Source organism: Bacillus rossius, chromosome 12 (assembly GCF_032445375.1).
Source record: "Bacillus rossius redtenbacheri isolate Brsri chromosome 12, Brsri_v3, whole genome shotgun sequence".
NCBI classification, from domain to species: Eukaryota; Metazoa; Arthropoda; class Insecta; order Phasmatodea; family Bacillidae; genus Bacillus; species Bacillus rossius.
The window spans coordinates 32,097,869-32,120,187 of NC_086339.1; the positions used below are offsets into that span (position 1 = coordinate 32,097,869).

General features: G+C 44.6%; 1 protein-coding gene across 7 annotated transcripts in view; it reads right to left on the minus strand.

The window, feature by feature from the left end:
- The window catches only part of LOC134537803 (ral guanine nucleotide dissociation stimulator-like 1), a 227,102-nt gene that overhangs the window by 24,810 nt on the left and 179,973 nt on the right, over nucleotides 1-22,319 (minus strand). For 4 of the 7 annotated variants that reach the window (XM_063378618.1, XM_063378616.1, XM_063378614.1 and 1 more), the window contains exons 2-3: nucleotides 15,254-15,358; nucleotides 992-1,188 (exon numbers count right to left, since the gene is read on the minus strand). In XM_063378618.1, coding sequence (XP_063234688.1) covers nucleotides 992-1,188; nucleotides 15,254-15,358 — 302 coding nt within the window. The remainder of the gene's footprint in view (nucleotides 1-991; nucleotides 1,189-15,253; nucleotides 15,359-22,319) is intronic. The other 3 variants (XM_063378617.1, XM_063378615.1, XM_063378613.1) reach the window with 1 other exon arrangement.

Sequence of the window (22,319 nt, forward strand, 5' to 3'; positions counted from 1 at the left end):
AATTCGCTGGATCAGACTTTAACACCACAAGCACTCGAGATTTCAATGTCAGGTTAGTAGCACTGCGACATTGTGGATGCTTCTCACATTTAATTGATTTATTTCGATTTTCGTCCATTACTGCCTGAAAATACGACATAATTGGTTTTCGATTGGGATACGAAATGTGAAGATGTGAAAATGCAACACCGCTAGAAATCAGGAAACGCTCCAATGAAATGAAAACTGACGGTAACGATGAACTCTGAGCGAACTGGTGGCTAAGGATCAACACCGGAATGCACACGGAAATAAATAAATTATGAACGCAAGCGGGTATATTGGTGCCGGATTACGGGATGTGGCGAATTAAAAGATGTCGGATGAAAACTTATAACTGGTGTTCGGAGACGGAAAGTGTTTCAAAAACCCTTGATGTGGTTGTGAATGTTCGGGAACGATGACCGCACGACGCAACTGTTAGGGAAGCGGGTATTGTTGAGAAGCTGGGATGTCTCGTGGACTCGGAGACGGCAGTGGCATAGCCAGTGGCGGATCCAGGGGGGGGGGGGATGCACCAGGGGCAAGTGACCCCCCCCCCCCCCCCGAAAAACCAGTTGTCTGCTACATTAATATTGCCGACAAAAATGATTGTTTCTGAAACCAATTAAATATTTTAATATAATTAATGAATTTCTTGTAGAATCATAAAATCTGGCTGGTTGGATGTCATGTGTAGTGTGAGTAGATTAAATACAAATTTTATAATTTTAAGACATTTTTTTTCTCTGGCTAATCTGAAATCCTAGAGTGCCCCCCCCCCCCCCCCTACGAGGTGAACCTCTGGATCCGCCACTGGGCGTAGCTAAGGTGACTGGCGCCCCTGACCGGACTTGAAAATGGCGCCCCCTCTTGGATTAAAACAGAGTTGAGGGTGGGGAGGGGGAGCGTTCAGTAACCTGCCACCCGCCTGCCGCGCCACTGGGAGACGTGGCGAACTGGCGAGCCTCACCTGTCCAGCAGCAGCGTGAGCACCTGCTTGGCGGAGGCGAAGGTGCGGTACGTGGTGAGGAACACGTTGATGTAGGTGGACTCGAGCTCGCCGTCGTCCGTGGCCAGGCTCTCCACCAGCCTCTCCAGGCTGCCCGCCTTGACGAAGCGCACGCGCACCGTCTCCCACTCCAGGTGCGAGATCTCGTCGTCCGAGTCCTGGCGGCAGCGCCCGCACCCATCACAGCATGCATGCTCGCCGCCGCGAGACAACACACCAGGTCCGCGCTTTTCTTTTTAAACGTGACAACGTCTGATGAATCGATGAACTCCGGCTGCAAGCACGAAAAAATGTCCCGTTACGCTGATTGTACGCTTGCGCCGCATCTATCTCTCTTCCACTCGACTGTTTACAAAGTGAAGTGAAAAGTTAACGTGTTTTTTTTTTCATTGCTCATTTACAACAACAATTTTCGGCAATAAAAGGTTAATTTATTATTCTTGCATTTCAAAAATCTGATTACTAGTATAATTTCAAGTATTTATTCGTTTTATTATCAAAATAAAAAATGATCCCATTTTATTCATAAAAGTGTGCAATCATTTCATCAATGTTTTTTTTATGACGTTGTCACGTTAAACTATCGTCCGTAAACCGACTTTACAGACAACCAATTTTTTTTTTTTTTTTGTTCGCTCTAAAATGTGGGTGTTCGATCACAGGTAAATAAGAGCTGGAAAATACAGAAATTCTCAACGATACCGAAGCACATCAGTCAGATGCGCCTCGGGCGTCACTTCACGGACGACTGCTTGCCGCTCAGCTGCTAGTGCCCATGAAGATGGCGGCTGAAACGATGGGCCGAAACGTCGGTAGCAGGCGACATCCAAAGTACACAAGACCAGAGCCGACGGGCAATGACTGCGACTACGCCTAATTCGCAGGCGCGTAGCTTACTTTCACAAGTTCCCAAACTCTTTACTTCAGCGATATGCAACAATGTCCACCCTAACATTTTTTCCTCTGCTTCATCAGTCTATTTGGGAAAAAGTAATAGATATTTTACAAGACAAATGTACATCATAACACGAAGAACTGGTTTTTTTTTTCCTACGCAATATACTACCTGCAGTCATATTTTCCCACTCTGGCAGTCTGAAACTAATATATTTGCATGATCGAAACTTTAAAAAATTACATTATTAAACTATTTTGATGAGGAAAATATATTTTAGTGTGCTTAGAATTAATGCAAAATGCTTTGTATACATTGCGTGAAAATGATTATTAGTAAAAAAAATCAGATACAGATTGATAACGCCACACTAAAATTTTGATTAAAATTAATGCCTGTTTTAAGACACTGTTATACTACAAAATATGGGGGAAGGAGGGAGTTTCTGAAGAAACATTTTTAAAATTCCCGATAGTTTTCCCCTTTATTCTAGATCTTCCTTGTCCGCGAGAACCGCATTACGACAGTTGAAAGTCATCAAGAAAAGTTGCGCCGGACAAGAATGTTAAATGCTCATAAAGAAGGAAGTGAGGTCCATAAAAGACTTCGTGGTAGCGAGCAAAGGAGGAGACGTGTTCCAGCTAAAGCCAGTCCATTAAGTCCTCGGGAATTGCCACCGCGACTCGCCTGCCGCCACAATGACCCCCGGCTTGACCCACTGACTGGGCCCCGTGACACGTAGCAACTGTCCCCTCGACACCCCTTCGAGCGAGGTTAGGTTTCTCCGCGCCGCGCCGTGCCGACTTCACGTTGCAGTTCTTTCAACGATTATTCCAATATTGTACTAATGATTAAAAATCATTTCTTGGCCTAACGTCATTTGACGGTTTAACACTGGTTGTGTCACAGATAAAAAAATAAAAATATTCAACAATGGACAACAAAGATGAATACGTAAACACAAGCAGAACAAGCCCAATAAAGCTGATATCACACGTTAAATTCCTAGACAATGCGGAAAAACCCATTGAAAAGATTATTTAGAAAAAAAGGGGGTTGTCTGTAAAGTCGGTTTACGGACGATAATTTTACGTGATAACGTCATAAGAAAACATTGATGAAAAATTGCACACTTTTTAATTTTAAAATATTATTTACAGTTTTTGCAAATTTAATTTAAATAATTTGTTTAAATATAATCAAGAACAATTAGTTAAAAAGCCCGCCTTAACCTGTTTGATATTATAGAAGATTTTCTCGCATGGTGGTTGGCCGGTTCTTGCACGCTCGGCTCAGGCGGAACGTGACAGCGTGCAGCCGGCGTTCATTGATTTATAAGACGTTATCACGTCAAAAAAATTACAGCACAGACGAAGTATTTTCATATATGACAACCAGTATAAACCAGCAATCACGCATGTCCAAGTAATTATTTGAAATACGTTATCGTCCTTTTTACGGAAAACAAAGAATGTGAAAATAACGTATTTTCCAAATTGTAACATGTATTCTTTTTTATGCTGCGATTTTCTAGATATTTTTTTTTCCTGGCGATAAACTGCAAACATATAGTACAATTATAAGTTTTGAAGTAGTTCTGATCATTATTTAAAATCATGGAAGTATTAGTCTACTATTAGTGAGCCTAAAGTTAAAGTCACCTCGGTTAGTGATAAAACAAACCGTAGCTGTACAAAGACTAGAGCTTGAAATTTGTTTAATTGCTTTAAAGAAACTTACTAGCAGGAAATATGATAATGCCACCATGACGCGAGTGTGGTTAAATAAACATGATAACCAATTAGCCCGGAATTATCATTTAACGTACAAAATGAAATGTATTCTATGCCTGACAGGATAAGGGCCGTTCGCTGTGAAATAAGGCAGAATATCCGTTATTAGGAGGCCATCAACTGTAAGAAAACTTGATGTAAATTAAGTATTATCAGTTTATATCGTGTTTTAAATTTATTTGTACATTATTTTTAATAACAATTATTTATTTATGATAAACTTTGTTTAAATAACCTATAAAACAACTAATTATTACCAAAAATAAAAAAAAATGCATTTGCTAGAATTATGGGAACAAATCAGTATCCGTTTTTTTTTTTTTTTGCTGCTGAGTGTATATGGTGAACTGAAATAGTCATAGTAACGGCACACTTATTCCTCCCCAAAACCTTATCTGATTGCCTTTGGAAAGGCACAAGCGAGTTCACAGATAAGCCTCGCTTCGGTCTGTATCATTCGGAAGGTCGTGACGTATTGTGCAGACGAGCAAGGGGAGAATTTTGTGTAATGTACTCATTGCGAGTCACAAGCCTTTCCAAAGGCAATCATTGTGCTTTGGGGTGGAATGCATTCCCACGCTCGTACTGAATTGATTTACATTGATAATGGGGCTCTGACTGCCCAGAGCGTACACTGATGGCGTGCTCCTATAGAGGCTGCGATCCCATTCGCTCCAGTTATTGGGGAACAGTTCATTTTGATGCAGGATAATGCACACCCGCATACCGCAAGAATTTTCACAGGATGATTGGAGCATGTGGGAATTAGGCAATACCCGTTATTAGGAGACCATACCAGGAGAAAACCTGATGAAAAAAAGAATTATCAGTTTTTCAAAAAAGTGTGAATTTCTTAATTTTATCGTTTTTTTTAATATTTGTTTATAATAAAATTTGTTTAAATAACCTATAAACTATACTTACCACAAATTAAAAATAAAAATAAAATCGCATAAACTAGAATTATAGGGAAAAATCAGACTGACTTTTTTTTTGATGCTGAGTTTATATTCCAGGGTAGTTTCACTGTCATAAAGTTACGTTTGGTACACCAATACGTTTTGGTAAGTACCCATGCTCCGCCATTTTGGTTACACATGTCCGTTTATCGACTTCCGGTCCATTTTCACGAATGACTCCTACTAAATGCCGTATACTGAGAGCTAAGGTGTTTAATCATCAAAAAACACGCAATTCTGTTTAAGAAGAAACATTAAAGAGGAGCAGATGAATAATTCTATACCCATATTTCAGTTTAAACTGTATTTTAAGAAAGGCGAAAAGAACTAACAAACGTGTTTTTCAGAATAATTTTCAGATATGAAATATCCGGTGAAAATACTTCAAAGCACTCAAGGGACTTACATTGCACCTTTATCTTCATTTCCCCGCCATGTAATGTTGGGGTTGAAATCTCGTAGGTGACTAACGCACGACGGGAAGACTGCGCGCCAGTCCCCAGCCTCGCGCTTAGAGGCGACACCTCGCTAGAAGCACCAGCGAGCGACGCACTTACCATCCAGCCTCACTGATCCAAGCTGGCCTCTTAATGTGTGTTCTCTGGCTTAACGATGGCCAATTTAAAATATCACATGACATAATACTTGTTTAGGGATGAAAACTGCTGAAACCAATAGGGCATAACTCGGCTGCTATCTCTCCCCTTTAACAACCTCTGAGCAGGCCGGCAACTATACGCGGGCGGCAGGCTCCAAGCAGGCCGGCAACTAGACGCGGGTGGCAGGCTCTAAGCAGGCCGGCAACTAGACGCGGGCGGCAGGCTCCAAGCAGGCCGGCAACTAGACGCGGGTGGCAGGCTCCAAGCAGGCCGGCAACTAGACGCGGGCGGCAGGCTCCAAGCAGGCCGGCAACTAGACGCGGGCGGCAGGCTCCAAGCAGGCCGGCAACTAGACGCGGGCGGCAGGCTCCAAGCAGGCCGGCAACTAGACGCGGGCGGCAGGCTCCAAGCAGGCCGGCAACTAGACGCGGGCGGCAGGCGCTAAGCAGGCCGGCAACTAGACGCGGGCGGCAGGCTCTAAGCAGGCCGGCAACTAGACGCGGGCGGCAGGCGCTAAGCAGGCCGGCAACTAGACGCGGGCGGCAGGCGCTAAGCAGGCCGGCAACTAGACGCGGGCGGCAGGCGCTAAGCAGGCCGGCAACTAGACGCGGGCGGCAGGCTCTAAGCAGGCCGGCAACTAGACGCGGGCGGCAGGCTCTAAGCAGGCCGGCAACTAGACGCGGGCGGCAGGCTCTAAGCAGGCCGGCAACTAGACGCGGGCGGCAGGCTCTAAGCTGGCCGGCAACAAGACGCGGGCGGCAGGCTCTAAGCAGGCCGGCAACAAGACGCGGGCGGCAGGCTCTAAGCAGGCCGGCAACTAGACGCGGGCGGCAGGCTCTAAGCTGGCCGGCAACAAGACGCGGGCGGCAGGCTCTAAGCTGGCCGGCAACTAGACGCGGGCGGCAGGCTCTAAGCAGGCCGGCAACTAGACGCGGGCGGCAGGCTCTAAGCAGGCCGGCAACTAGACGCGGGCGGCAGGCTCTAAGCAGGCCGGCAACTAGACGCGGGCGGCAGTCTCTAAGCAGGCCGGCAACTAGACGCGGGCGGCAGGCTCTAAGCAGGCCGGCAACTAGACGCGGGCGGCAGTCTCTAAGCAGGCCGGCAACTAGACGCGGGCGGCAGGCTCTAAGCAGGCCGGCAACTAGACGCGGGCGGCAGGCTCTAAGCAGGCCGGCAACTAGACGCGGGCGGCAGTCTCTAAGCAGGCCGGCAACTAGACGCGGGCGGCAGGATCTAAGCAGGCCGGCAACTAGACGCGGGCGGCAGGCTCTAAGCAGGCCGGCCACTAGACGCGGGCGGCATGCTCTAAGCAGGCCGGCAACTAGACGCGGGCGGCAGTCTCTAAGCAGGCCGGCAACTAGACGCGGGCGGCAGGCTCTAAGCAGGCCGGCAACTAGACGCGGGCGGCAGTCTCTAAGCAGGCCGGCAACTAGACGCGGGCGGCAGTCTCTAAGCAGGCCGGCAACTAGACGCGGGCGGCAGGCTCTAAGCAGGCCGGCAACTAGACGCGGGCGGCAGGCGCTAAGCATGCCGGCAACTAGACGCGGGCGGCAGTCGCTAAGCATGCCGGCAACTAGACGCGGGTGGCAGGCGCTAAGCAGGCCGGCAACTAGACGCGGGCGGCAGTCTCTAAGCTGGCCGGCAACTAGACGCGGGCGGCAGGCTCTAAGCAGGCCGGCAACTAGACGCGGGCGGCAGGCGCTAAGCAGGCCGGCAACTAGACGCGGGCGGCAGTCTCTAAGCAGGCCGGCAACTAGACGCGGGCGGCAGGCTCTAAGCAGGCCGGCAACTAGACGCGGGCGGCAGGCTCTAAGCAGGCCGGCAACTAGACGCGGGCGGCAGGCGCTAAGCAGGCCGGCAACTAGACGCGGGCGGCAGGCTCTAAGCAGGCCGGCAACTAGACGCGGGCGGCAGGCGCTAAGCAGGCCGGCAACTAGTCGCGGGCGGCAGGCGCTAAGCAGGCCGGCAACTAGACGCGGGCGGCAGGTTCTAAGCAGGCCGGCAACTAGACGCGGGCGGCAGGCTCTAAGCAGGCCGGCAACTAGACGCGGGCGGCAGGCTCTAAGCAGGCCGGCAACTAGACGCGGGCGGCAGGCGCTAAGCAGGCCGGCAACTAGACGCGGGCGGCAGGCTCTAAGCAGGCCGGCAACTAGACGCGGGTTGCAGGCTCTAAGCAGGCCGGCAACTAGACGCGGGTGGCAGGCTCTAAGCAGGCCGGCAACTAGACGCGGGCGGCAGGCTCTAAGCAGGCCGGCAACTAGACGCGGGAGGCAGGCGGCGCGTCTCGCTCCGTGTAAACATTGCGCGCTCTCTCCACGCGGTGTTTACAGTCCACCAGCTCCCTCGTCGGCAAAGTGGGCACCACGTGTCTGGCTGTACTAAGTCTGGGTCACGGCCTCCGACGTGCCAGTGCTCATTCAAGCCCTTTCACGGCCCTACAATGCCCACATCCGCAGCCTAAATACCAGGGAGTGCTACCTCTGCCGTGTAGATAAGTGAAGCCAAGACGAGAGTGGTTTGTTTTGTTGTATCGCTGATAAACGTCAACTTCCTCGCACATGTGTTATCTCGATCTTCCGTCGATTCCCGGCGGGGTCAAACTGGGACTGATCGCAAGTGAGAAACTTAGCGGACGTTTTCATGGCCCGTGGGTTTCCTCGGAGTACTCCCGTTTCCACCAGCAAATTCATTCCGTCGCTGCTCCATACCCAATCTCATCTTAACTCATACGTTCTCCAGGCTGGCCGGAATAACAGGTCTGTCCCTCGAATAGGGCAGCCGGCTCCTGTGAGTGTCAGTCACGTTCCATCCATGCCGACCCTGCCTCAGGCGGAAAACTATGTGTCGATTTTTTTTAATTCTCTACACGATGACATTTTTTTTTACGATTCTTCCTAACGCGTTCCTTTCAAGCTATTAAACAAACTTCTAGCATATGAACCTTGACATGTTACTTCTTATCCGCTATTTGGAAAAGTCAATGTTCTCCGTTTTATTGTCCACTGGCTGTACCCGGCCAAGCGTTGCTGTGGCTCTTGTCTGGTTAAATGGAAAATAAAGAAAACTTATTTCTAACATGTTTGATCTCACAATGCTTGTGGGGACATAATATATAATACCCGGCATACATTGCAATGCCTCATTTTTTTTTTTTTTTGTAATCACTCTGTATATATCTCTCTATAGCTCTCTATGTATCCATATATCTCTCTATAGCTCTCTATGTATCCATATATCTCAATCCATCTATACACACACACACACACACACACACACCTTTATCACTCTATGTCTATATCTGGGTTGCGGGGTTATAGCGGCACGCACGGACAAACCACGATTACAGTTATTATATGAAGTATATAAAAACACGCCGTTATTCGAATGCAACGTTGTGTTAAAATTTCCAAGTAATCGGTGAAAAACTTTCGAAGATTTACAATTTTGGACGAACATTTACACTTTTATTCATATAGATTCTTTAGATTTTTTCTTTGACCACCAGTGTAAGTCAGCAACGTCGTACGTCCATGGAATAATTTTAAATCAGTAGAGGAGTGTACGTGTGTCTGTGTGTGGTCGTGTGTCTGTCCGTGTCTGTGTCCGTGTGTGTGCCTGTGTGTATCTCGGTGTGTATTATTGTGTGTCTATGTTTTTGTGTCTGTCTATGAGTGTGTGTGATTGTCTCTGTGTGTGATTGTGTCTGCGGTAGTGTATGTGTCTGTGAGAGAGAGTGTGTATGCCTGTGTCTGTGTGAGAGAGAGTGTGTGTCTGTGTGATGAGGAAGAGGGGGAGGGGGATGGAAAGGGCGCCGAGTGTCTGGCCGCCCCTGGCCGGCCGCGCGGTCTCGGTGCCAACTGGCCCGGGCCAAAGCGGCGAGCGATATCCTTGGCGACGCGGCCAGCGGATCCCCCCCCCCCCCCGGCAAGGTGTCGTGAAATGCTACACTGTTGACTTGCACTGCAGCCGCGCGGAAATCATCGCTCTTTTAAGGGCCCCGCCTACCTGGGCACACATACGGTGTGCAGAGCTTCAGGAAAAACAACGCGATTTCATAACTACTCAAGATATCTGAGTGGGGTCTATTTACGAATAGCATTTAAGAGTTCGCTGAGGACCGAAAAGTACTTTTAATTTCGGATTAAGTTTTTAAACTGTATTTTTAGAAGCGTTAAAAGGCCTAAAACGCGTGTTTTCAGAGTAATTTTTAGGCATAAAACAATCAGTACAGATTCTTGAAAGAACTTAAGGGGCTTGCATAACACCTTTATCTTCATTTCTCCGCCATATAATGTTACGGTCACCGCTCAAATTTCACAGTTATCCTGTGACAACGAGACGAATGCGCGCCAGTTCAGAGACTTGCGCTTAGAGGCTATACCGCGCTGGAAGCACCAGCGAGCGTCGCGCTTATCATCCCGCCTCACTAACACACACCCCTGACGAGGCGGGCCCCTTAAGTACAGACTGCGACACGACACTCGCTTGTTTAGTTGCGTTTGCAGACAGGTTATAATTTAATGATTATCCATTTGGAAGGTAATTCTGAAGGAGAGCCACTTTTACTATCAAAAATAATTATAGAAATTCCAAATTTTTTAAACTAGTAAGTAGGTTAGGTTAAAAATTACAAATACCATGAGAAAAATACGTTATAATAGTTTTACGTAAGCTAGCGAAGAGGCTGGCTAGAAGCCTATGCAACAACATGTTTATGTGGGGGGGGGGGGGGAATTTTGCAGATAGCACCCCAACTTCTATTATCACTGCATGGTAATCCGATTAGCATAGGCGTCTCGCTACACCTCTTCCCCAGCGCTCCCCAAACTGAGGCTGGAGATTCCCAGCGTCTCTCGAGGGTTCGGAACGTTACCAGAGGCCCGTGTAAGTGAAGCGACGTAACTGGGACGCCACTGTTCTGGAAGCTTCGGGTGTCAAAGTCGGGGATTGTGTGATGACGCGACACCTCGGAGAGCTGCGAGACCTTCTGCAGGTCGGTATCTTGGCAGGCGCGTGAACGGAGAGACCTACCCGCGAGGGTGGGTGAGCCCTTGGCGAGCGATAGCGGTCGACGAGCCGACGACTGCAGCGTAAGAGTGAGGAAAGCGAGGCAGTGAGTTGAAGTGCGCGGTGAGAGACGAGTAGTAGAGAGAGCCTCTGTCGAACCGAGCTCCAGCAGGGAGAGTAATTTATGGACTTAATTAACATGTGATTAATTGAAGGATGGGCATTTAAGTTGTTGTAATTTAATTATTAGTGTAAATATTAGGTGATAAATAAAAGTGAAATTAATTAATTGGTAATTATCCTTTATTTACCTGTTTCCCTACTCGTAACAATTGTCTGGATGGCTGATTAGTTTAGGTAAGCAACATTTAATATACTTCAAAATTGTGTCGACAACTGGTAAGGTTAGGTTAGCTACATTCAAAATACTTTTAAATGGTTTGAAGGATTGGTTATGAATTATTCATATGAAATGTAGCTAACTTGAACTAACCAACCGTTCGCACTATTTCATAGTATGTAGTTACCCAACCGATCACACAATTTTAAAGTATTTCAAATGTCGTTAAACTCGCCTAGTAAATACAATAAAGTATTTTATGTAGCCAACCTAACCTAGCCAACAACTTTCACAACTTTACGGTATTTTTAATGTAGGCTACCTAACATAATCACTCTTTGAATGACCAATTATTGGTAAACTACTTAAAGTTTCACAACGCCCTCTTAAGAAATGATTGGTAAACATGTCAGGAAGTTAAAAAAAATTGGTTGTCTGTAAAGTCGGTTTACGGACGATAGTTTAACGTGACAACGTCATAAAAAAAACATTGATGAAATGATTGCATACTTTTATGAATAAAATTGAATCATTTAAATTTTAATAATAAAAGAATAAATACTTGAAATTAAACTAGGAATCAGATTTTCAAAATGCAAGAATAATTAACCTTTATTGCCGAAATTGTTGTAATAAGCAATGAAAACCACATTAACTTTTCACTTCACTTTATAAACAGTCGACGAAACAGTTCACGTGTAGATGACTTATAATTAATTTTAAATCTGGCGTTTAACTATAAAGATTAAATATACTTAATTATGAACAAGTTTTCATATAAATAAACTGTAATCAAATATCTATCATCAATTATATGAATCACCATAATTTTTTAGTCAATTGTAACATAACCTATTATTACTGCACTCGCCGACAGCGTAACGGAACACAGTGTAACTGAACAATGAGTGTAACGGGACAATGTGCGTAACGGGACAATGTACGTAACGGGACAATGTGCGTAACGGGACAATGTGCGTAACGCGACACTTTTTCGTACGTGCAACCGGCGTTAATCGATTTATTAGACGTTGTCACGTCAAAAATTGAATATGTGTAGTCTTGTGCTGACATTACATGTGTAACTGAAATAAACCCAGCCAACCACGTAACACAGACAATGCTACAAAAGGTTTTAATGCATGGCTAGTCCGGATATTTTTTTTTCCCGCGAAGAGTAAGGCTGGGTTCACAATTAAAAAAATTAAGCGAGTGCATAGAAAGCCATGCACACGACCTGTGCACACGACCTGTGCGAACTGCGAAATCGGTTCACAATTGAATTCTTACTGTTAATTTCAGCCAATGAAATTTCGTGAACTATGCGACATCTGTTAGCAGTGTTAGTAAATAAACATATTAACTTTCAAAATAACGATAATACTATTATTATCTCGACATTTTCTTACCACTATATGGTTAATAAATATAAACATATTTCTAGTCCCGCCAAAAAAAAAACACCCTGCTCTTCTCTCATTGGCTGTTGTGCCATGCGTACGCGACCGAAATAAAATATATTCATTTCACTCCTATGCGCACGACCTCGCTCCCATGCACACAACCAACTTTCTGCTATTGTGAATCGTTAGGTTAGGAAACATGGCGTTCATATCCTATGCACACGACCTACTGTTACTGTTACTGTTACTGTTATTTTTTCAATTGTGAACCCAGCCTAAGTACACGGCCCCTGAGCACGGAACACAAGAAGGACGCGGGAGGGATAGACGGCACGAGACACAGGTCGTGCCCTCTGCAGCAGGCGGGGCTAATCTCCCCGGGGGTCGGCAGTGCCTGCCTGACGGTCGCTTTGTGACGTCAGCGCGCGCCGACGAACTACGTACCCCCCTCGCCCTCCACAAGCCCTTGGGCCGTTTAGGGGCGGGGTCGATACGGGAGGGAATCTGGCCGGCCCCCTCCCCCCCCCCCCCCCACCCCCATCATGCCGTGTGCAAGAGTCACGCCCTCGCACACGGCGACACGGGTTTAAGGCCCTGCTCTGCACCGGCCATGCTAGGTTTCTTTTTTAATGCTCATTCCCGAATTTAACGAAAATTTCGTTGGATGAGATTAAAGAAGCTATTTTTTTTTATGTGAGTTACACAAGCTGAATAAACCCACAGAATACACTCTTAAAGTCAGCCGATTTACCTGATTTTTTTTCCTTTTTTTTTCCGTAACCAACTACTATACATTTTCCCTCGTCTTATCAATGAATCTCGCAAAATAACACAAAAAATATATATTGAACTACAATTAATTACCGAATCACATTTTAAAACACAAATGACACATTAATTGACCATAACATTTTTCCCGCATAAAACACACTTTGCACTGTTAATTCCAGCAATGCTATTAAACCAAACCTGTCAATTCGTGATTAAAACACAGACTATTTAAAAACATAAAGGGAACACAGTATTATTAAGCATCACTAATCCTACTTGATCACTGCGAGGATCATAAAAAAAACGTTTTAGTAACTAAAATTTTGTCAATTCCCCTGTGTTTTATAGATTTTGGAGACGCCTTTTAAATCCCCTGAATTTTTCCCCGTTTTCCAGATATTTCCTGTCTGCGGGAACCCTGACTTAATATTGAGTGACCACGACACAATTAAACAGGCAAAATTTTAATTATTATGTGTGTCTGCCCGACTGTCTGAAAAAAAATATGATAGATAAAACCAAATATGTTATCAAATGCAATAAACCAACATCCCATTGTTTGGTTTGATGATTTATATTTTTTTTACAATTCTAGACACTTATTAAGAAATTAGACTACACGTGTAAATCTGCATATTTCACCCTACTGTGGAGACACACTAAAATAACTATTAAGTGACCATTACGATAAAGGTTGTGCAAAAAATTTTAATCATGAATGTGTGCCGGAACTTTGAAAATATAGCAGATGCAGAGCAAAATATTTCTGTTTGCGATAAGTAATGCCGAAAACGTAACTCTGCAATTTTTAAGAAGGCAAAAAATCTTTAGTAATGGTTGTAAAAAAAAAAAAACAACTCAATAATGATGGTGATGGAGATATTTAGAGACCTTTGTAATAAAGAGATTGATAATAAAATTGCATATTAGTACCAAACACTCGTTATGATTTTAGCCCGACGCGACGTGTTCACGGAAAAATCTACGGCACGGACCCAAACAGCTTCCTCCGTTGATTTTTTTTCCCCCTTCCTCGACGGTGTTCGCCCGCGGTTGTACGGAGAGGCCGAGCACACATGCACACATGCACACATGCACACACGCACACACGCACACACGCACACACGCACACACGCACAGCCCCGATGGAGGCGTGCTTCCATTTCCTCGCAGCCGAGTTCCAATTCCCACCGGCGCGGGTCGCCCCAATCAGCTGCCGTGGGTCGCCGGCTCGACCGCTCGACCCCTCGCTTCCGGAAGCACGCAGAGGCGCGGGGATCGACCCAACTGTACAATCGATACTCTGCTCATGCATGAGTAGTTTCCAAAGAAAAGCATCGCACTCATATAAGTATCGAACGAAATATATCGATGTCATATATCGATAGATAATATATGGATACTGTGCTCGTAAGTAGTTTCCAAAGAAAAGCATCGTACTCATAAAACTATGGAACGAAATATATCAATATACATACAACTATATATATATCGATAATGTGCTCGTAATTAGTTTCCAAAGAAAAGCATTGTACTCATAAAAGAATGGAACGAAATATATCGATATGTCATATATCGATAGATAATATATCGATACTGTGCTCGTAAGTAGTTTAAAAAAGAAAAGCATCGTACTCAAAAATATCGAACGAAATATATCGATATGTCATATATAGATACTGTGCTCGTAAGTAGTTTCGAAAGACAAGACAGTATCGTACTCATCAAAGAATCGACACACTGAGATATCGATACTTTATTTAGGTTAACAGCATTGATTATATAGCCTATATATTAAATAATAACTATCAAAACTTGGCGTTATGTTTGGAATTATGAATCACAGGAAGAGTATAAAATTCACTACGCCGAATCAAACAGGAACTGATACGCGAAACGAAACGAATTAGAACGAACGCAGAATCGCAAATTTAAAGTTTTCGCTGTCTCACTCACTCACTCGCTCGCTCAATGGTATGGAAATTGTGAATCACAAATAGATTTAGTATAAGTTCGAACTCATAATCGAAAAGTTTTTCTGATAATTATGTATTAGTCACGTAAAAAAAAGTTCATTTTCTGTGTGTTGAGAATTGCAAAAACCAGGTTAACACATCAGAGTGACGGAAAAAGCAGAATAAATAGAACATAATGGTTACAAGAAACGGGATACGTACAACAGAGCGATAAAAAAAAATTACTGCAATAGGGTGATAAAAAGTAGGAAACACAAAAACAGGGTGACAAAAAGTATGATACGTATGACACGGTGATAAACGAGGAGAGATTAAAAAGGGTGATAACAAAATAAAGATACATACTACTGGGAGATAACATAAGCAGTCTACATAAACAACGTTTTTGTTTAAGGATGGAGAAGGAGGGGGGGAGGGGGGGTAGAAAAAGCCAGGATGCGAGGGCGTGACACGCAACGGAGCAGAAGAACTTGTACTCACTGATGAAGCACTTTTGGTGGGTCGGTGGTAGCGCACCTTCTTGAGGTACACCGTGTAGATAGCGCCATCCACTCTCTCCTCTCCCCAGAGTCTCCATGTAGGCTGCTGGAAGGAAATCAAAACCCTCTCGCTTACTCTGGACAGCCATTGCAACGGGTGAACACAATACATATTCCCGCACACATCAGAAACCAACATTCGGGAAACAAAACACAAAAAAATCCATATCCAAACGGAGTAAAAAAAAACCCAGTACACGCGATCATTAGAGTCCCGGAAATTTCGCGGATTCATTTAGTCGCAAGCTAGAATGCAAACCTCCACACTCTCGCACTGTGTTCATGATTGACCCGCAGTTGTTTGGACACGCCCCTCTGCGAACGTCAGCCAACGATGTCCAGCTAGGAGAGAAGTAAGCGAATCAGGTAGTGCCAAATAACAAGGATAAAAATGTTCTCGCTAAGAAATCAACCAATGGGAAAGTAAACATGGGTCGAGCACACATATAACCTTGAATTCTATCCTGAGGCCAGACGAATCCGCGAAATTTCCGGGACTCTAGCGATCATCCTTCTACAGCACAGAAGATAACACGAAAGGCGCACGAGAAACAAACACTAATTCAAATTAATGCAAGCGGACATTATACACACACGATACAAGTTTATGTGGATACCCAATATTTTCCACGAGGTTTCCAATAATGTACTTACTTTTTTTTCTCCATACATTTATGTACAGAAAAGAGCTATGCTTAATGTGACTTTGGAAATAAATGTTCCCGTGGTCTGTGTACATACTAGCATATACGAGCGTATGCAGAATTGCAATTAGGGGGTGGAGGAAGGGGAGATAGAACAACTTTGCCCCGTGTTTGCTTTGAAATTTTTTCCATTAGGTGGAAATATGTGTTTTTTTTTTTTTTTTTTTTAGAATTTCGCCAACTCTCCTGCTAGCAAATGCGGTGGCCATTAACAAGACATAAGTTCACTCAAGTCAGTGACGAACCCAGCTTTGAAATTAAAGGGGTCATGGTAAGGATTGGGGAGGGGGAGGCGATAGACCGGAGGATTTTGGGTGCTATAGAACATCTCCTAGCTGAAAAGGAAGTACAACATTTTTGTTTTATGTAATTTGTTTTATAGTTTAGGCCTACTTAAGTTTAAAAACATCACGCACAATAATGTAGTACAAAAATAAATGTAAAAAATTGTAAAAATGGAATAAGTTTTCTTTTTTCAAAGATTCGGGGGAGGGGGCCGTGTAGAGAGGAAAAGGTGATGTGTACACGTAACTAACACAACACAGGGAGGTCACTCCCTCCGAGATGCTACTTATCGCCGAGTTCAGAAACAATGTCGAAACAATCATCCCAGTTTGTAGCGATATCGCACGCCAGCAATCTTATCAGGGCTTATCTCCGACACCGTTCAGTAACACATAACATCCATGCTTTATTATCGAATAAAGTCACCAGGAAACGAGACGGGGCACGATCGGTTCGAACTATACTGTGGCGACAACAACCGGCGTTATAAGCTACAGGCCGGATTCTAACTGAAAACAGTTGAAGCACAGTACAGCCAGATCTTTTTTTTTTTTAAAACACTGCGGGTTTCAAGACAACGCGATTATACTGTTGCGAGTTTACTAGAGGCCAGGTCACGAGGCAGCCCAGTGGCCCAGCTAGCCAACCACATCTGGGGCGCGGTACATTAGTGCTACACGCCTAATCGAATTAGCAACGGCGCCTCGTTCACCTCTACCACCCCCCCCCCCCAACTCACCGGTTCCACTCATTTCATTAGCGCCTCTGGAGAACTCGGCACATTCTCAAAGCCCCGCCTTGGTGAATTGGGAATAAACAGAAAGCCATTGTTCTGGGAGATTCGGGAGTCAAAATCTACCCCGATGACGCGACACTTCGGAGGGGCGCGAGATCAATCCAGAAGGAGGCCGAGGGGTATAAAAACGGCGACGCCAGTCTCCGCGGCAGTGTAGTGAAGACAAGCGACGGGCCTCGTGCACAGGGACTGTGCTGTGAGCGGCGGACGAGTGGGCAGTGCGAGGCGGTGTGTTCGGTGTGTTGGGACAATGAGAGACGAGCAGTAGAGAGAGCCACTGTCGAGCCGCGCTCACGTGAACTGTGGACTGAATGACGGCGTGATTAATTTTTGGAGAAATGTTTTCATTGTTGAAAAATCAATTGTGTAAATAACAGAAATAAATAAAACTGTATTTCAATTATTAATTGGGCTATCCTTTTCGAACAGGTTTTTTCCACATGTAACAATAAGTATTTAATACCGCTGCCCATATGTTTAGTAATTCCAAAGTTGTAACTTTCGTTCACTATTGTAGGTCACTATCAAATTCTATATATTCGTTCTCCTTCCTACTATGTTATGATAAAGAAGCAAAGATATATGAAGATTTTTCTGTGCCCAAATTAGTTAAAAAAAATTTAAGTTACCAATCAAAACTTGAAACCATATCATACGGGCCGTTGGCCCTAAAGAGTAAGGTGCCGATAAAAATGAACGTGACTTTAAAGCATATAGTAAAAGTAACGTGTTCGAAACCACACAACGGTCAAAGACCTCGGTTATTTTTAGCCCCGCAAGCTAGTAGTAGCATAGTACGGGTTGCTAAGCGTACTACAAGTTAGTGTGTGCTTAAGAGGATGTAAAGGTAAAATATTGTTAGTATGAATGTGGTATGTAAAGTTATTTATATGTAAAACAGAATGATGTGTCTTTAACTTTTAAATATTGCAGGACGTTCATTTCATCATGCAATTCAATATATTAAAAATAATTATTGTTTTAAAAGTAAACACAAAAACACTAAAATAATAATAGAATAGATCAGTTGGAGCTAGCTCAATCCAACATTAAACTTTGATATTGTGACATGATTTAAAATATGTTTGAGGTTTATCAGTTTTTACTTTTTTTGGTGATGAGAACTGACAGTTATATATTTTGGTCCAAATTCATCTTTAAACATTGTTATCAAATACAGCTGGAGCCGAATGTTTGACGTTATCTTTGAAAGATTTGTGCAATGGGAGTGCATGACTTGATGTAAGCTTTTGGACATACGCCATTGCTAAGCACATGTATGTCTGTAGAGGAAAACCTGTTGACAACAGCAATTTTTTGCTTAATTTGTATTTTTGTCTTTTGGTTTTTTTTTGCAGTTTTCCTATACAGACATGCATGTTCTTAGCAATGGCATATGTCCAGAAGCTTACATCAAGTCACGAATGTTTGACGGGTGCGACAGGGTGTTGTTCACACAAGGTGCGGCAGACCCGGACCAATGAAACAACTCGCCGCGGCGCGGAGCGGCCAATCGCACTCAAGGACGTCACCGCCGCCTAGGCCTGACCGAGAGGGCCTAACTTCAAAGGAGTCTCGCTTCTCGCACACTCGGCCGTTGCTTCCCGCGCTATCTCCGGGACGAATCCAGACGACCAGGCGCGCCTTTGACGTGGTTCTGACACGAGTAAGTGCTCTCGCGCTCGGCAGCGTTCAGCATCTATATATAGAAGAAGAAAAAAACGTGTGTGCGTGGAAACCACTAGCAACTGAAGTGATTCTTAAAATGGATGTTTTCGTAATGTTTGCAAAACATATTGAAGCGAAACTTCTTTGCTGAGGCGGAAAGGAGGGAAGGTTAAAATTGTTTCGATCGTTACGAAAATTCAGATCGCATGGAGACGGTAGGGAAAGGAAGAAATTACGCAGCATACTTGTTCACTTGCGCACTTGCGCACTTTCATGTGCGCTATCCCCACTCCGGGGCCGTTGGTGCAGTCGGTGATCGCTAGAGCAGCCTTGAGCGGGCTCCACGTGGCGGCGTGCGGCTCAGGCTGAACCCCGCCATGCTGCAGGGATAGGCGGGTAGCGGCGGTAGGGACCCGCCTGCGTCTGACACCACCTGACTTGCTGGCATCTAGTAAGGGAGTGTTTGGGCAGAGGGCAACACAACGGGGTTTGAGCTTATTGTTGTGCACCGCGGCATGGGCCATATTCGAAAGAAAATATCGTTCCTTCATGTATGTAAAATTAATTTAATTACTTGTGTACTGTTAAGAAGCGTTGTGTGAGTAGGCCTACTATTTTAGCTCTATAACTAAATATTTCTGCTGGTATAATGTTTTTCACGCTTTAGTTTGACATTGGTAATTATTTGTCACGAAGTATTATTTGATTAGCTAAATCACAAACCGTTCATAGTCACGAACCCACGAGTGTGTAAATATGATAAGTTCAACGTTCGTGACGTGCCGTTGAAGACCATGAGTCAATTACTCCATTAGTCATTAGCAAACACTTGGCTCGGGTGCGCGAATTACATGTGGCTCGAGTCCAAGTGGGAGATTTATTCCTGCACCAGCGGCAGCCAATCACAAGCTTACCATTCGTGAAGTACGTTATAGAGTCTAACTTGGTAGTCGAACACATCGCGGCATTGTGCGGTCTCTGCTGACTGGTTGCGATCCGCCATGTTGCTGGCCAGTGCGGCTGGAGTTCGCGATAAACATGCTGGCTTGGCTTCTGTACGTCTGATTGTTCTGCACAGAAAATAACTTTCTGTACTTTCACAAAAGATACCTCTGCAAACCAGATGCTAAGAAATAGGTTGTAAAACTACAACACGTGGTTACGATTCTTTTTGCGTATATGAACTACTATTCTCGAGATTATTTTTTACGGAAATTGGCACACATTATTATATTTTAATTCATTTTTAATTTAAACATATTTTTTTTAACGTAGTTAATGCTGGAAAACTATTCAGGGAACGGTTTACAAATAAATAAATGTCCGGGCAAGAATCCGAAACCAGTAATACTACGAACATTATTTTGTAGTGGCGCATCTGTTGTCACGTTTATGTACACAATTTACAGATATCTGTTATTTTTAATGAACATTTCTGATCCATTTACAACAACAAAAAAACAGTTTTACTGTGTGTAGCATCGTCACTGGCCAAACGAGAATGAGCTGCCCCCCCACTTCCTTTTTCCCCACAAACCTGCGATGCGGAAGGAAGCAGGCCCTGACGAACGGTTTTCACTCACGTGGAGCCTACTCGTTTGTCGAGTTAAGGCCCGGTGCACACGTGCGGACATTGTCCGCGCGGTGCCGCTGCGGCGCCGGAGATGCCTTCTCGGAAGGCTTGACTGATAAGAAGTAATGCACACACAGCTGCGGCACCGCAGCGGCACCGCACGTCCATTGCACGTCCACTGTGCTTACATTTTTGTCCGTAGATCCCACAGGAACGCTGCGGCGCCGCACGTCCAACTACGTTCCTTAGTACATTGGTGTCAATCGAGCAGTGCACACGTGCGGTCTATTGCCGCAAAGTGAGATGGCAGCATCACGTGAATTTGAAGACATATTAGATGTTGAACTCTTCATCGCAGAAGTTAAAAGTTATCCAGAGATATGGAACGTAGCCGTTGAAGAATCCATGACCGTAATAAAAAAAGATGTGCGTGGATCAACATGTGCCGTAAATTTTGCGAATCGTTTGACGAAAAGGATGACAAGGAAAAAAACTTGTTGCAAATCTGCCTCTCAGGAGCATTGAGTCGGTGAACGGATGCACCCAATGTTTCCTAGTTGTATCCAATAAACATTTGTATACTAGGTACACAAAGAATACCCGTTTACGTTTGTACACATCCATCTCGTCGGCATCGTTCAGACTGTGCGGTACTTGTCCGTACTGTGTGAATGTGTTTCTGCGGCAACGTTGCGGCGCCGCAGCGGCGCCGCGCGGACAATGTCCGCACGTGTGCACCGGGCCTAAGGCGCTTAGCGCCGCGGCCTTGACCGCGTATCGCACGAGGGACCTTGGCCGGTCCAGCTGGGTCATGTCCCGTCGGCCTCGCAGTCCGAGCGTCCAGCTGATCAGAGTCCACCTTTGTCCCCTCCCTCCCGCCCTTTCCCGCAGTGGGGGGAAACGAGGCGGACGATGCCGTATTCTGTCGTCCCTCGAGGTCGTGTTACACACTAACGGCCAGGCGTGATCCGGAGTTATGAACTGGTTCGATCATCATTCGACCACATTACTTTGTGAGTTGAACTGTTCCGACGGGGAATCTAATCTCGCTCAGCATTGTTTAAAAACCATAGTTATTTTGCTGACTTTTAAGATTGCAGTTTAAATAAACGGGTCGTTCTTCGTAGTTCCGCACTACTGTTCCCTGGTAGAAACAACGGCAGATTAAATATTCCCAGTTCTGTGTTAAGTTGGAAGGAAAAAAAAAACAGTGTCAGCATGCCCGTGAAAGGCATAATGTATTTTTTTTTTTGCTAGAGCCTTAGCAAATTTTTGAAGATAAATATTGTACGTTAATGTTCACAGCGAATAAACCAATGCCTATAAATTTATGAAGGGATCAGTAGATTATAAAAGTTCCCAAACTAATGGGACTTCGTAAATATAAGGTGAAGATTTCTTTAACATTCCACCAGTTTAACACACGGGCGACATACGTGGTCTCTTCCCGCACAATACACAAAGGATTCCATATTCGAAGACAAATATTCAAAGAAAAATATTAGAGGAAATAAAGTATTTTTCAAACTTCAACACTTATACCCTCTCTAGAGTTAAATAGGGCAATTTATTTTCTTCACACATATCATGTTACTATTTCCCAAGACAGCGCATTTTTAAACAAGAAAATTATATAAATAAAATTACAATGTATTTTGATTCTGGAAACTTAGTTCGTGAAACGAACATTCAAAGGGTTTATTGTTTTTCAACACCATAGTTTTTGTTTTTCATTTCCTGTACATTATTATATATTTTCACACTTGACAACCACATTCGGATTCGAGAGATGTATTCGAGAGATGTATTCGAGGTATTGTTTGGGATTCGAATTCGCGATTGTGTTTAGATAATATTTGGAACTGATCCCTCACTAATATATATACATACCTACAGGGGCGCAACAACTAAATTTCCAAAGGGGGGGGCAATACACCTTTTTATAAAGAATCTTCGATCCCCCTATTGAAGCGAGGGGTCC